Raw genomic sequence first — 16,107 nt, forward strand, 5'->3', positions numbered from 1 at the left:
TCTGAGTGCTGGTCTAATGAACCCTTCTCACTCGTAGTTATCTGTGTGAGATTTGACATAGAATCGTGCATTACATTAGAAGACCAGTTAAATAAACACTGTGGTACCCAAAGGGAATTCCTTTGGAAAACTGTCTTTTGTTAGAGCTGGCGGAATAACTTCCGAGACTCCGATGCCAATGTTATTTTTAGTCTGCACTAGAGCCTTATTCGCTATGCAGACAGACACCCCAATAGGCCACGGACAGCCATTGCACGCCTTATGACGTTATCATGTCATATATATATATTGTATTGGTGAACAGCAAAATAATATTAACTCAAGGTTGATTCTCTCTACGGAAATCTTTAGTAAAAACAAAAGATTTATTCGCTGTGAAGAAAAAACAGAGTAATCTTTATGTGAAAAGCAGTTCACATGGCCTATGAAACCCGAACCAAATTCCTACTAACCCCCCTACGCCTCTGGTGGCTTAGAGATGTAGGGCAGGAATGTTCTAGAATCATGTAGAAAAACAGTTTACATGGCTTACTTATGCTGATTAAAAATTCCCACTAACACCCCTGCGCCTCTGGTGGCTCAGAGATGTAGGGCAGGAATGTTCCAGAATCACAAACTGGAAAACAACAGGCAGCATGGTTAAAATGGCCCCTTTGCCATGCTGACCTTTCCGTATAGGTTATTATACAGTATAACCACAGGACGGTTACAACTGTTCTATGAATAAATATATACATAAGCTGATAGGCCATTATCACACCAGACATTAATATTAATATATTAATATAGGCTCCCTCGCCTTGTTAATCGCAGCCATTAATATAGGTTCAACTCTGAAAATCACAGCCAGTAATATAGTTCAATTATTACTGTCAGTACCGGTAACAAGCTTATATCTGTGATAGATATATATATATATATATACCCAGCTGGTCATATATCCGCCAGCTTCCACCGTGCCTCTTCCCCCCCTATGATCATCTGCGGGAAGCCTGCACTTGTGATCGTCTCTGTACTGAGACTGATGGGCGGCCGGACGTAGCTGGGCGGCCGTGTTGGAAGCCTGCCCTGGCATTTGTGTATGCAGGCCGGGACGGAGCGGCGGTCATACTGGTACTAAGTATGGCTTACCTGCTGTGCAGCCGTACGGAGCCCAGTGTGCGGCAGGACGGAGCTGGCGGCTACCGGAGCGCTGGGACGGGCGGCCTGATGTCAGACGGAGCAGCTGCTTCGTATGATCTCCCCCTGCTGTGCGGCAGGAGGGAGCTTGGCGGCGACCGGAGCGCTGGGACGGGCGTTTGATGTCCCCGTCTTGATACATAGCGGCTGTTTAGCGTCGTCTGATCTCCCCCTGCTATGCGGCAGGACGGAGTTGGCGGCTGCCGGGGGACGGCTTGTCTCCTCAGAAGGTAGTGGCTGGCTTGGCGGGTATGAGCTCCCCCTGCTGTGCGGCGGGACGGAGCTGTATTGTATTAACCTACTGCACATTAACCCACACATAGCGGGGCGGCAGCCTGCGCTGACCGCCCCGCTCCCCAGCCTACCTTTCTGTAACTTCTGGCTGTGACGGGACTTTCTGTATAAGCTCCGGCCAGCTGCAGTGGTGTGACTCATGGCTGCAACGGCCTTCTGTAAGCTCCGTCAGCTCTGTAGTCCTGGCTGTGACGGGGCTTCTATGTCTGTAAGCTCCGTCCAGCTCCAGTCAGCTTCCAGTGATCTATGGCTGCGACGGCTTCTTGCAAGCCCGTCCAGCTCTCTAGTCCTGGCTGCTGTTTGTAGAAGCAGTGCTGTCTGTGGCCGTGAGGGTGCTCTTTGTGAGGACCGACACGCCATGCTGTCTGTGGCTGTGAGGGTGCTCTTTGTGAGGACCGACACGCCATGCGCTGCCCGTGCAGCGGCACTATCCCGGACCCATGTTTTTCCAGAAACTGGGAAGGGATGTGTAAAAATAAAAATTAAAATAAAAATCCAAGTGTGGCTATACCACAAGCCGATGTTCGTGCTGTGAGCACCGAAAAAAACACTGAGATAGTACACTGAGGTACTCGGGGATATGGAGGGGTGGGAGGGTCCTAAATTTGAATATTCAGTGCCTTTGTTCGGCTCCGCCCGTCCATATCCCAAGAGTACTCCAGTGACCCCTAGTGGATGAAAAAGAAATGGGGGAGACAGACTAATGGGAGCACACAAATCTATTTTTGTCGATAGTTAAATACACACTGGTTATTAACATGCAGCATTATATTTGTGCTAGTACAAGATTACATTCTGGAATAGTGAATGGGGCAATAAGCATACATAGACTAAATTCTACAACACTGAACTGTAAGACCATAACATTTCTGCATATCTAATACTCTGGCGCTAACAAGGATATTAAACAACATGTTCAAGGGATTTTTTTTACATGCAGTAACTGTAACAGTTGTGTTTCCATGGCAGAGCAGGAGTACTGTACATACCTAGATGGGCTTTGTGGCACCTCATAGGAGCAACTGTTCCGCTCAAACAATAAGCCATATTTTGTGGGCCAAACATTAGCTACCTGAAGAATATCAAACACACACACACAATAAAAACCTCTTCATAACAGTATCACAGCTTCAACAGCAGCTTTCTCTATACATGGAAAACATGAAATAGTTATTATTAGCGTTTATTTATATTGCGCCACAAGGGATCCGCAGCGCCCAATTACAGAGTACATAAATGACAACTCAAAAGGGGACAATAGTGACTTACAGTTGAAGACAATATAGGACATGTACAGGGTAAATAACACTTACATAAGTATCAGAGCGGCAGAAGTAACTTCTTCCAGGAATGACGGAATGGTAAATTAAAAAACTTTTCCTTTTCAAATGATGCCATTTTAAATCTTGTGGCTAAAGCATGAAATATTGCAGCTGCCTGCAACCCAGGTATTACATGCACCCCTATATTGGATATACTATAGTCTACTGTACCTGGAAAGGCAAAGGCGCAATGTAATCCTTCCCTTCCGTGTTATGGACATTAATACAGGAGCTTTGCAGGATACAGATGCACTTCTCCACTTTATCTTGACCTAAAAGTACATTACATTCAAAACATGGTCCCCACACACTGACTGCCCAAATATAGAGCTATCATAGCCTTTGATTTCCTGAATATATGATGTATAAAACACTTTAATTCCCCTTAACAATCAAAATTCAAATATAGGCATATTTGGTAAGCCTGTATTTTGGAGAAAGAGTCAAGTGTGGGGAGAACAGTCTGGAATTCATCATCTATGAGAAGAATCATGGAACTCTCCTTAAATAGAACATAAACATAATATACATACACACTTTATAAAGATGTTTAATAGAATGTAATAGGCAGTCAACAGGGTAGACCATGAACTAGAAAAAGTCGTCACAGTAATGTTAAGCCTAGCCATTAATGTGTACAGTAACATGGAAATTACAGAGTTACATCAAAGATTTTTCTGCACAAAGCTGCATTCTAAATATCTTAGCCTGGTCATAAGTGTTAATGATCTTCATATTGAACAATACTTAACCCACCTTCATCAGTCTCTGATTTATCATTTAATACAGTAAAGTCACACCAGAGGGCCTGTAAATAAAGAAAACATAACCTATTTGGGAATAGTTTTAAACAAAAATTAAATTAAAGTCAATACATTGTCAGCTCAGTCACAATACAGCTATATAAATATATGGCTGGGGACCATGGGATTGCAGGTTGGCTGGAGAAGTTGGCACCGACTATACTGTAGCTTTAAAATCTAACCTCTTCACCCCTACAACTCCAGGATTCCAGTGCTTCTTTAAGAGAGTCCGGAAAAGAGTAGCAGGAACCCAATAAAACGGTTATATCAAACAAACCAATGGGGAAAAGATGGTCAAGAACCAAACCTCACACAAGCGAGAGGGAGGGAACGCAGTGTTCCCCAGATTGCTTCAGAGAAAAGGATTTAACAGTGAGTGACCAAACATTCTCTTTTCTCTTTCAGGAAGGCTGTGAAACATTGGACCGTGGGACATTTAACGGCCGCCCTCCAGGGTAGGGAACACTTAGGCCGCCTGAATGGAGAACTGTGTGCCTAACGTAGGTGTTGCCAGAGGCAAGAACCTGAATTTGCTAAAAAACTTGTGGACAGGGGAGAGTGGACAGACTTGTTTCACCAAAGCCTTGTGTTGCGCTGCCCTGGAGATCGCCACTGCCCCTAAGCAAACACCCTGTATGGTTTTGATCGCCTTGCACTATGTATGTGGGTTGTAAATAATCTGTGCGATGGACAGAAAAAGTCTTGTCCAAGTAAAACTGCAGAGCTCCAACTACGTCTAGTAGAGTCAGATTATATCGTTGATGGGAAGTCGCTGAAGAAGGAAAAACTTGAAAACACCATTCTTGGTTTTAGTGAGAAACCAAAACAATTTTCTGCTTGAATGTAGGAATAGTAAGAACTGCTTTAACGTTATGGAAGAGGAGAAAAGACTGCTTGCAAGACAAAGCCCCCAACCTGGTAACAGACAGGGCTGTGGCATTAGCCTTAAGGAAGATAGCTTTGCTATAATGAATTGCAGATCTGCTGAATGTAAGGTGGTCAACCTGAGCGGACCCCTAGAAGAACGGCCAAACGTTGTTGGAAAGAAAATTGATAGAGGTAGAAAAAAAATCTTTAGCTTTAAAAAAAAAAAAAAAAACCTCAGTGTCAAAGCCAAGCTGTTCAATCCAACCCAGGTAGATGCAGATGTAGAACCGGACCTTGTTGCAGCAGATCTGGACAAAAGGGAGAGTTGCCTACAATTTAAAAATGTCTGCAAACCCCGACATGAGTTGCCAGTCTAGGATGACTAGGATTACAATCACACATTGAACGCTGATGCAGGTAATTTCAGACGGCAGCCTGGGGTTCGGTGAAAAAATAAGATTTTACTCACCGGTAAATCTATTTCTCGTAGTCCGTAGTGGATGCTGGGGACTCCGTAAGGACCATGGGGAATAGACGGGCTCCGCAGGAGACAGGGCACCTTAAGAAAGAATTAGGATACTGGTGTGCACTGGCTCCTCCCTCTATGTCCCTCCTCCAGACCTCAGTTAAGGAAACTGTGCCCGGAAGAGCTGACAGTACAAGGAAAGGATTTTGGAATCCAGGGTAAGACTCATACCAGCCACACCAATCACACCGTATAACTCGTGATACACTTACCCAGTTAACAGTATGAACAACAACAGAGCATCAGACAACCTGATGCAAACATAACATAACCCTTATTTAAGCAATAACTATATACAAGTATTGCAGACAATCCGCACTTGGGATGGGCGCCCAGCATCCACTACGGACTATGAGAAATAGAATTATCGGTAAGTAAATTCTTATTTTCTCTGACGTCCTAGTGGATGCTGGGACTTCCGTAAGGACCATGGGGATTATACCAAAGCTCCCAAACGGGCGGGAGAGTGCGGATGACTCTGCAGCACCGAATGAGAGAACTCCAGTTCCTCCTCAGCCAGGGTATCGAATTTGTAAAATTTTGCAAACGTGTTTGCCCCTGACCAAGTAGCTGCTCGGCAAAGTTGTAAAGCCGAGACCCCTCGGGCAGCCGCCCAAGATGAGCCCACTTTTCTTGTGGAATGGGCTTTAACAGATTTTGGCTGTGGCAGTCCTGCCACAGAATGTGCAAGCTGAATTGTACTACAAATCCAACGAGCAATCGTCTGCTTAGAAGCAGGAGCACCCAGCTTGTTGGGTGCATACAGGATAAACAGCGAGTCAGATTTTCTGACTCCAGCCGTCCTGGAAACATATATTTTCAGGGCCCTGACTACGTCCAACAACTTGGAGTCCTCCAAGTCCCTAGTAGCCGCAGGCACCACAATAGGTTGGTTCATGTGAAACGCTGAAACCACCTTAGGGAGAAATTGAGGACGAGTCCTCAATTCTGCCCTGTCTGAATGAAAAATTAGGTAAGGGCTTTTATATGACAAAGCCGCCATTTCTGAGACACGCCTGGCTGACGCCAGAGCTAACAGCATGACCACCTTCCATGTGAGATATTTTAATTCCACAGTGGTGAGTGGTTCAAACCAATGTGATTTTAGGAACCCTAAAACTACATTGAGATCCCAAGGTGCCACTGGTGGCACAAAAGGAGGTTGTATATGCAGTACCCCCTTGACAAACGTCTGAACTTCAGGCAATGAAGCCAGTTCATTTTGGAAGAAGATCGACAGGGCCGAAATTTGAACCTTAATGGATCCTAATTTTAGGCCCATAGACAGTCCTGCTTGCAGGAAATGCAGGAAACGACCCAGTTGAAATTCCTCTGTGGGGGCCTTCTTAGCCTCACACCAGGAAACATATTTTCGCCAAATGCAGTGATAATGTTTCGCAGTTACATCCTTCCTGGCTTTGATCAGGGTAGGGATGACTTCATCTGGAATGCCTTTTTCCATCAGGATCCGGCGTTCAACCGCCATGCCGTCAAACGCAGCCGCGGTAAGTCTTGGAACAGACAAGGTCCCTGCTGGAGCAGGTCCTTTCTTAGAGGTAGAGGCCACGGGTCCTCCGTGAGCATCTCTTGCAGTTTTGGGTACCAAGTTCTTCTTGGCCAATCCGGAGCCACGAGTATAGTCTTCACTCCTCTCCTTCTTATGATTCTCAGTACTTTTGGAATGAGAGGCAGAGGAGGGAACACATACACCGACTGGTACACCCACGGTGTTACCAGAGCGTCCACCGCTATTGCCTGAGGGTCCCTTGACCTGGCGCAATATCTGTCCAGTTTTTTGTTGAGACGGGACGCCATCATGTCCACCTTTGGTTTTTCCCAACGGTTTACAATCACTTGAAAGACTTCTGGGTGAAGTCCCCACTCCCCCGGGTGGAGGTCGTGTCTGCTGAGGAAGTCTGCTTCCCAGTTGTCCACTCCCGGAATGAACACTGCTGACAGTGCCACCACATGATTTTCCGCCCAGCGAAGAATCCTTGCAGCTTCTGCCATTGCCTTCCTGCTTCTTGTGCCGCCCTGTCTGTTGACGTGGGCGACTGCCGTGATGTTGTCCGATTGGATCAATACCGACTGACCCTGAAGCAGAGGCCTTGCTTGACCTAGGGCATTGTAAATGGCCCTTAGTTCCAGGATATTTATGTGAAGAGACGTTTCCATGCTTGACCACAAGCCCTGGAAATTTCTTCCCTGTGTGACTGCTCCCCAGCCTCTCAGGCTGGCATCGGTGGTCACCAGCATCCAATCCTGAATGCCGAATCTGCGGCCCTCTAGAAGATGAGCACTCTGTAACCACCACAGGAGAGACACCCTTGTCCTTGGAGATAGGGTTATCCGCTGATGCATCTGAAGATGCGATCCGGACCATTTGTCCAGCAGATCCCACTGAAAAGTTCTTGCATGGAATCTTCCGAATGGAATCGCTTCGTAAGAAGCCACCATTTTTCCCAGGACTCTCGTGCATTGATGCACTGACACTTGGCCTGGTTTTAGGAGTTTCCTGACTAGCTCGGATAACTCCCTGGCCTTCTCCTCCGGGAGAAACACCTTTTTCTGGACTGTGTCCAGAATCATCCCCAGGAACAGTAGACGTGTTGTTGGAATCAGCTGTGATTTTGGGATATTTAGGATCCACCCGTGCTGACGTAGCACTACCTGAGATAGTGCTACTCCGACCTCTAACTGTTCCCTGGACCTTGCCCTTATCAGGAGATCGTCCAAGTAAGGGATAATTAAGACGCCTTTTCTTCGAAGAAAAATCATCATTTCGGCCATTACCTTGGTAAAGACCCGTGGTGCCGTGGACAATCCAAACGGCAGCGTCTGAAACTGATAATGACAGTTTTGTACCACAAACCTGAGGTACCCTTGGTGAGAAGGGTAGATTGGGACATGGAGATAAGCATCTTTGATGTCCAGAGACACCATATAGTCCCCTTCTTCCAGGTTCGCTATCACTGCTCTGAGTGACTCCATCTTGAATTTGAACCTTTTTATGTAAGTGTTCAAGGATTTTATATTTAAAATTGGTCTCACCGAGCCGTCCGGCTTCGGTACCACAAACAGCGTGGAATAATACCCCTTTCCCTGTTGTAGGAGGGGTACCTTGATTATCACCTGCTGGGAATACAGCTTGTGAATAGCTTCCACTACCGCCTCCCTGTCGGAGGGAGACGTTGGTAGAGCAGACTTCAGGAACCGGTGAGGGGGAGACGTCTCGAATTCCAATTTGTACCCCTGTGATACTACCTGCAGGATCCAGGGGTCCACTTGCGAGTGAGCCCACTGCGCGCTGAAATTCTTGAGACGGCCCCCCACCGTGCCTGAGTCCGCTTGTAAGGCCCCAGCGTCATGCTGAAGACTTGGCAGAAGCGGGGGAGGGCTTCTGCTCCTGTGAAGAGGCTGCCTGGTGCAGTCTTTTTCCCCTTCCTCTGCCCCGGGGCAGAAATGAGTGGCCTTTTGCCCGCTTGCCCTTATGGGAACGAAAGGACTGAGTTTGAAAAGACGGTGTCTTTATCTGCTGAGAGGTGACCTGGGGTAAAAAGGTGGATTTTCCAGCCGTTGCTGTGGCCACCAGGTCCGATAGACCGACCCCAAATAACTCCTCCCCTTTATACGGCAATACTTCCATATGTCGTTTGGAATCCGCATCACCTGACCACTGTCGCGTCCATAACGCTCTTCTGGCAGAAATGGACATCGCACTCACTCTAGATGCCAGGGTGCAAATATCCCTCTGTGCATCTCGCATATATAGTAATGCATCCTTTAAATGCTCTATAGTTAATAATATACTGTCCCTATCCAGGGTATCAATATTTTCAGTCAGGGAATCCGACCAAGCCACTCCAGCACTGCACATCCAGGCTGAGGCGATTGCTGGTCGCAGTATAACACCAGTATGTGTGTATATACCTTTTAGGATATTTTCCAGCCTTCTATCAGCTGGTTCCTTAAGGGCGGCCGTATCGGGAGACGGTAACGCCACTTGTTTTGATAAGCGTGTGAGCGCCTTATCTACCCTAGGGGGTGTTTCCCAACGCGCCCTAACCTCTGGCGGGAAAGGGTATAGTGCCAATAATTTATTAGAAATCAGCAGTTTTTTATCGGGGGAAAACCACGCTTTATCACACACCTCATTTAATTCATCTGATTCAGGAAAAACTACTGGTAGTTTTTTCACACCCCACATAATACCCTTTTTTGTGGTACTTGTAGTGTCAGAAATATTCAATGCCTCCTTCATTGCCGTGATCATGTAACGTGTGGCCCTACTGGACATTACGTTTGTCTCCTCACCGTCGACACTGGATTCAGTATCCGTGTCTGGGTCTGTGTCGACCATCTGAGGTAACGGGCGTTTTAGCGCCCCCGACGGTGTCTGAGACGCCTGAACAGGCACTAATTGATTTGCCGGCTGTCTCATGTCGTCAACAGTTTTTTGCAAAGTGCTGACACTGTCACGTAATTCTTTAAATACGACCATCCAGTCAGGTGTCGACTCCCTAGGGGGTGACATCACTAACACAGGCAATTGCTCTGCTTCCACATCATTTTCCTCCTCATACATGTCGACACAATCGTACCGACACCCAGCACACACACAGGGAATGCTCTGAAAGAGGACAGGACCCCACGAGCCCTTTGGGGAGACAGAGGGAGAGTTTGCCAGCACACACCAGAGCGCTATATATATATACAGGGATAACCTTATGTAAGTGTTACTCCCTTTATAGCTGCTGTTTTATATTAGCTGCCAATAGTGCCCCCCCTCTCTTGTTTTACCCTGATTCTGTAGCAGGACTGCAGGGGAGAGTCTGGGAGCCTTCCTTCCAGCGGAACTGTGAGGGAAAATGGCGCTTGTGTGCTGAGGAGATAGGCTCCGCCCCCTTCACGGCGGCCTTTACTCCCGCTTTTTTTAGGAAAACTGGCAGGGGTGAAATGCATCCATATAGCCCAGGAGCTATATGTGATGTATTTCTTTAGCCATATAAGGTTTAAACATGTTTTATTGCGTCTCAGGGCGCTCCCCCCCAGCGCCCTGCACCCTCAGTGACCGGAGTGTGAAGTGTGCTGAGAGCAATGGCGCACAGCTGCAGTGCTGTGCGCTACCTTATCTGAAGACAGGAACGTCTTCTGCCGCCGATTTCTCCGGACCTCTTCGCTCTTCTGGCTCTGTAAGGGGGCCGGCGGCGCGGCTCCGGGACCCATCCAGGCTGAACCTGTGATCGTCCCTCTGGAGCTAATGTCCAGTAGCCAAGAAGCCCAATCCACTCTGCACGCAGGTGAGTTCGCTTCTTCTCCCCTTAGTCCCACGATGCAGTGAGCCTGTTGCCAGCAGGACTCACTGAAAATAAAAAACCTATTTAAACTTTTACTTCTAAGCAGCTCAGGAGAGCCACCTAGCATGCACCCTTCTCGTTCGGGCACAAAAATCTAACTGAGGCTTGGAGGAGGGTCATAGGGGGAGGAGCCAGTGCACACCAGCTAGTCTAAAGCTTTTACTTTTTGTGCCCAGTCTCCTGAGGAGCCGCTATTCCCCATGGTCCTTACGGAAGTCCCAGCATCCACTAGGACGTCAGAGAAACAGCGATTCAGTTTTCCTGACTCTAGCCGTTCTGGCTACATAAACTTTCAAAGCCCTGATTACATCTAGTAACTCGGAATCCTCCAAGTCACGAGTAGCCACAGGCACCACAATAGGTTGGTTCATATGAAAAGATGACACCACATTTGGCAGAAATTGCGGACGAGTCCGCAATTCTGCTCTGTCCATATGGAAAACCAGATAGGGGCTTTTATGTGACAAAGCCGCCAATTCTGACACACGCCTAGCCGAAGCCAAGGCTAATAGCATGACCACCTTCCACGTGAGATATTTTAACTCCACGGTTTTAAGTGGCTCAAACCAGTGAGATTTCAGGAAACTCAACACCACGTTAAGATCCCAAGGTGCCACTGGTGGCACAAAAGGGGGCAGAATATGCAGCACTCCGTTTACAAACGTCTGAACTTCAGGAAGAGAAGCCAGTTCCTTTTGAAAGAAAATGGATAGGGCCGAAATCTGGACCTTGATGGACCCTAATTTTAAGCCCATAGTCACTCCCAACTGTAGGAAGTGAAGGAAACGGCCCAGCTGGAATTCCTCTGTAGGGGCCTTCCTGGCCTCACACCAAGCAACATATTTTCGCCATATACGGTGATAATGTTTTGCTGTCACGTCTTTCCTAGCCTTTATCAGCGTAGGAATAACTTCATCCGGAATGCCTTTCTCCGCTAGGATCCGGCGTTCAACCGCCATGCCGTCAAACGCAGCCGCGGTAAGTCTTGGAACAGACAGGGCCCCTGTTGCAACAGATCCTGTCTGAGAGGCAGAGGCCATGGGTCCTCTGTGAGCATTTCTTGCAGTTCCGGATACCAAGTCCTTCTTGGCCAATCTGGAACAATGAGTATTGTTCTCACTCCTCTTTTTCTTACGATTCTCAGCACCTTGGGTATGAGAGGAAGAGGAGGAAACACATAGACCGACTGGAACACCCACGGTGTTACTAGTGCGTCCACAGCTATCGCCTGAGGGTCTCTTGACCTGGCGCAATACATTTGTAGCTTTTTGTTGAGGCGGGATGCCATCATGTCTACCTGTGGCAGTTCCCATCGATTTGTAATCTGTGTGAAGACTTCTTGATGAAGTCCCCACTCTCCCGGGTGGAGGTCGTGCCTGCTGAGGAAGTCTGCTTCCCAGTTGTCCACTCCCGGAATGAACACTGCTGACAGTGCTTGCACGTGATTCTCCGCCCAACGAAGAATTCTGGTGGCCTCTGCCATCACCACCCTGCTTCTTGTGCCGCCCTGGCGGTTTACATGAGCCACTGCGGTGATGTTGTCTGACTGAATCAGCACCGGTTGGTTGCGAAGTAGAGGCTCCGCTTAACTCAGGGCGTTGTATATGGCCCTTAGTTCCAGGATATTGATGTGCAGACAAGCCTCCTGACTTGACCACAGCCCTTGGAAATTTCTTCCCTGTGTGACTGCTCCCCACCCTCGGAGGCTTGCATCCGTGGTCACCAGGACCCAGTCCTGTATGCCGAACCTGCGGCCCTCGAGAAGGTGAGTACTCTGCAGCCACCACAGAAGAGACACCCTGGCCCTGGGGGATAGGGTGATCAGCCGATGCATCTGTAGATGCGATCCGGACCACTTGTCCAACAGATCCCATTGAAAAGGTCCTCGCATGGAACCTGCCGAAGGGAATGGCCTCATATGACGCCACCATCTTTCCCAGGACTCGCGTGCAGTGATGCACCGATACCTGTTTTGATTTTAAGAGGTCTCTGACCAGTGTCATGAGTTCCTGAGCCTTCTCAGTCGGGAGAAAACTTTCTTCTGGTCTTCCAGAATCATGCCCAGGAAGGGCAGACGCGTCGTAGGAATCGGCTGCGATTTTGGAATATTCAGAATCCAGCCGTGCTGTTGTAACACTTCCCGAGAGCGTGCTACACTCATCAGCAACTGCTCTCTGGACCTCGCCTTTATGAGGAGATCGTCCAAGTATGGGATAATTGTGACTCCTTGCTTTCGCAGGAGCACCATCATTACTGCCATTACCTTGGTAAATATTCTCGGTGCCGTGGACAGACCAAACGGCAACGTCTGGAATTGGTAATGACAATCCTGTACCACAAATCTGAGGTACTCCTGATGAGGTGGATAAACGGGGACATGAAGGTAAGCATCCTTTATGTCCAGAGACACCATAAAATCCCCCTCCCTTGCGATGACCGCTCTGAGCGATTCCATCTTGAACTTGAACTTTTCAAGTATATGTACAGAGATTTTAAATTCAATATGGGTCTGACCGAACCATCTGGTTTCGGGACTACAACATGGTCGAATAATAACCCCCTCCTTGTTGAAGGAGGGGAACCTTGACCACCACCTGTTGAAGATACAATTTGTGAATTGCAGTTAACCCTGTTTCCCTCTCGGGGGGGGGGGGGAGCCGGCAGGGCCGTCAGTGAGGAGGCATCTTCTCAAAGTCCAGCTTGTATCCCTGAGACACAATATCTATTGCCCAGGGATCTAACAGGGAGTGAACCCACTTGTGGCTGAACTTACGAAAGCGTGCCCCCACCGGGCCTAGCTCCACCTGTGGAGCCCCAGCGACATGCGGTGGATTTTCGTAGAGGCCGGAGAGGACTTCTGTACCTGGGAACTAGCTGTGTTGTGCAGCTGGTTTCCTCTGCCCCAGCCTCTGGCAAGAAAGGACGCACCTCGGACTTTCTTGTTTCTTTGTTCGAAAGGCTGCATTTAATAATGACGTGCTTTCCTAGGCTGTGCAGGAATATAAGGCAAATATCAGAATTACCAGCTATAGCTGTGGAGACCAGGTCCGAGAACCCTTCTCTACACCATCCTCAGCCTTCCATATGCCACTTAAGTTGGCATCATGTGTAAATTTGTATATTCTACAGGATACGTCAAGCAGAAATCGACATAGCTTTGCCTCTAGGACCCAGTATACTCATGTCTCTTTGGGCATGTTTTATGATATATATCTCTTAAGACAGCATCTTTCACATCTTGACAAAGGGGTTTAATTCCCCGAAACGTTGATGTTCACTGTTTTGATGTCTTAATACAAAGACTATTTTTCATAAGACCCTGAGTGCCGCTGGTTTACTTTTTTGTATCTTATTCCAAATACTGAGGGCACCTGGGCAACCATACTCTACACCTACTAGAGTGCCGGGCTGATTTTTTACGATATATATATATATATATATATATATATATATATACACACATACATACATACTAGGGTCTCAATTTCTGCTGATAAGGTACCTGTCCACGCCGCCACAGCGCTATAAACCCATGCCGACACAATCGCCGGTATGAGTAGTGTACCAAAATGTGCACGCTATCTGCAGGATCCCTGAGAATAGCTAGGGCTACCTTTTGGGCAAACGTGACACCCTAGGGGAAGATTCCCATCACATCCTGGCCCTAGTGGGGAAAGGATACTGCCTGAGAATTCTTTGTGGGAAGCTGCAATCTCTTGTCTGGAGATTCCCGCTCTTTTCCTCATGAGAGGAGGGAAATTTACCTCAGCTTTCTTCCCCTTAAAATGTGTACCCTTGTGTCAGGGACAGATGAGTCATCAGTGATATGCAAATCATCTTTATTACAATAATCATATATTGAATACTTTTCTGCCATTTTGGCTGTAACTTTGCATTATCGTAGTCGACACAGGAGTCAAACCCCGTGTCGATATCAGTGTCTATTATTTTGGATAGTGAGCATTGTGAGACTCTGAAGGTCTCTGCGCCATAGGGACAGACATGGGTAGATTTCCTGTCTGTTCTCTAATCTTTTGTGCAATAAATTCACCTTAGCACTTACACATATCCAAACAGGTGTCGGCGTTGTCGACAGAGACACCCTCTCACACACATATTAGCGCCATCTCCTCCTTAGGGGAGCCTTTTACCTCAGACATGTCGACACACACGTACCGACACACCACACACACAGGGGATGCTCTATTTGAAGACAGTTCCCCCAAAAGGCCCTTTGGAGAGACAGAGAGAGAGTATGCCAGCACACACCCCAGCGCTATATGACCCAGGAATCACACAGTAACGTAGTGTTAACCCAGTAGCTGCTGTATACATTGTTTTTACGCCAAATGTATGTGCCCCCCCTCTCTTTTTGACCTTCTTCTATCGTGCTTCTGCAGGGGAGAGCCTGGGGAGCTTCCTCTCAGCGGAGCTGTGGAGAGAAAATGGCGCTGGTGAGTGCTGAGGAAGAAGCCCCGACCCCTCAGCGGCGGGCTTCTGTCCCGCGTTTGTGTGTAAAATAATGGCGGGGGCTCATGCATATATACAGTGCCCAACTGTATATATGCCCACTTTGCCAAGAGGTCTCTAATTGCTGCCCAGGGCGCCCCCCCCTGCGCCCTGCACCCTACAGTGACCGGAGTGTGTGGGTGTAATGTGGGAGCAATGGCGCACAGCTGCAGTGCTGTGCACTACCTCATATGAAGACAGGAGTCTTCTGCCGCCGATTTTGAAGTCTTCTTGCTTCTCTCGCCGGCTTCTGCCTTCTGGCTCTGCGATGGGGACGGCGGCGCGGCTCCGGGACCGGATGACCAAGGGTGAGTTCCTGTGTTCGATCCCTCTGGAGCTAATGGTGTCCAGTAGCCTAAGAAGCACGACCTATCCGCAGTTAGTAGGTTTGCTTCTCTCCCCTCAGTCCCACGTAGCAGAGAGTCTGTTGCCAGCAGATCTCTCTGAAAATAAAAAACCTAACAAAATACTTTCTTATTAGCAAGCTCAGGAGAGTTTACTAAAGTGCACCCAGCTCTGTCCGGGCACAGATTCTAACTGAGGTCTGGAGGAGGGACATAGAGGGAGTAGCCAGTGCACACCAGTAGACCTAATTCTTTCTTAGAGTGCCCTGTCTCCTGCGGAGCCCGTCTATTCCCCATGGTCCTTACGGAGTCCCCAGCATCCACTAGGACGTTAGAGAAAGGATACTGTAGACAAGAATTTGACAGCATTTTAATGGCAGTCACAGCGAAAAACCACGGGTTCCTACAGTATATCCCGCACAGAGTTGTGAAACTTTGAAGATGCTTTGATAGGCCTTGAGATTCTTCTGTGGAAAGACTCCACCAGTCGATGGAAGATTCCTGGAAGGAGAATTTTAAGCAAGCATCCAGAAGTTAGCCTTAGAATCTTCTATTGCTGGTGTGAACACTGCTAAGAACATCAGCAGAATAATCTCTACGCAGGAATGATTGGGCCTGTACTAGCATTAACTTGCTGTTGGCACTTTACAGATACGTAACCTACATCACCGCCGTAGAGCTGAATGGCCGAACACAAACTGGCCTGTTAAGGGAGTTAGAAAGATGGCTGTGAACTAGAGCACAGTTATTGTCAGAACCGGCTGAGATGACGACTAGAGGTGTTTGTGCTTAAGATGCAATGTCACATCACTCCATGTTCAAAAACCTTGCCACAGTAGCCACAATGACCACAAGTGAGGTCGGTCTGAACTATAAAACCAAAAGGAGATGCTGAACAGCATTGAT

The 16,107-nt window shown here is 47.9% G+C and overlaps 1 protein-coding gene and 1 pseudogene across 3 annotated transcripts in view; both read right to left on the bottom strand.

Moving 5' to 3' along the window:
• Positions 1 to 16,107, bottom strand: part of ANAPC1 (anaphase promoting complex subunit 1) — a 365,074-nt gene that overhangs the window by 317,302 nt on the left and 31,665 nt on the right. For all 3 annotated transcript variants that reach the window (XM_063918099.1, XM_063918098.1, XM_063918100.1), the window contains exons 4-6: positions 3,552 to 3,603; positions 2,967 to 3,067; positions 2,463 to 2,545 (exon numbers count right to left, since the gene is read on the bottom strand). In XM_063918099.1, coding sequence (XP_063774169.1) covers positions 2,463 to 2,545; positions 2,967 to 3,067; positions 3,552 to 3,603 — 236 coding nt within the window. The remainder of the gene's footprint in view (positions 1 to 2,462; positions 2,546 to 2,966; positions 3,068 to 3,551; positions 3,604 to 16,107) is intronic.
• Positions 289 to 394, bottom strand: LOC134913563 (U5 spliceosomal RNA; annotated as a pseudogene).

The sequence above is a fragment of the Pseudophryne corroboree genome, chromosome 4, assembly GCF_028390025.1.
Source record: "Pseudophryne corroboree isolate aPseCor3 chromosome 4, aPseCor3.hap2, whole genome shotgun sequence".
Lineage (NCBI taxonomy): Eukaryota > Metazoa > Chordata > Amphibia > Anura > Myobatrachidae > Pseudophryne > Pseudophryne corroboree.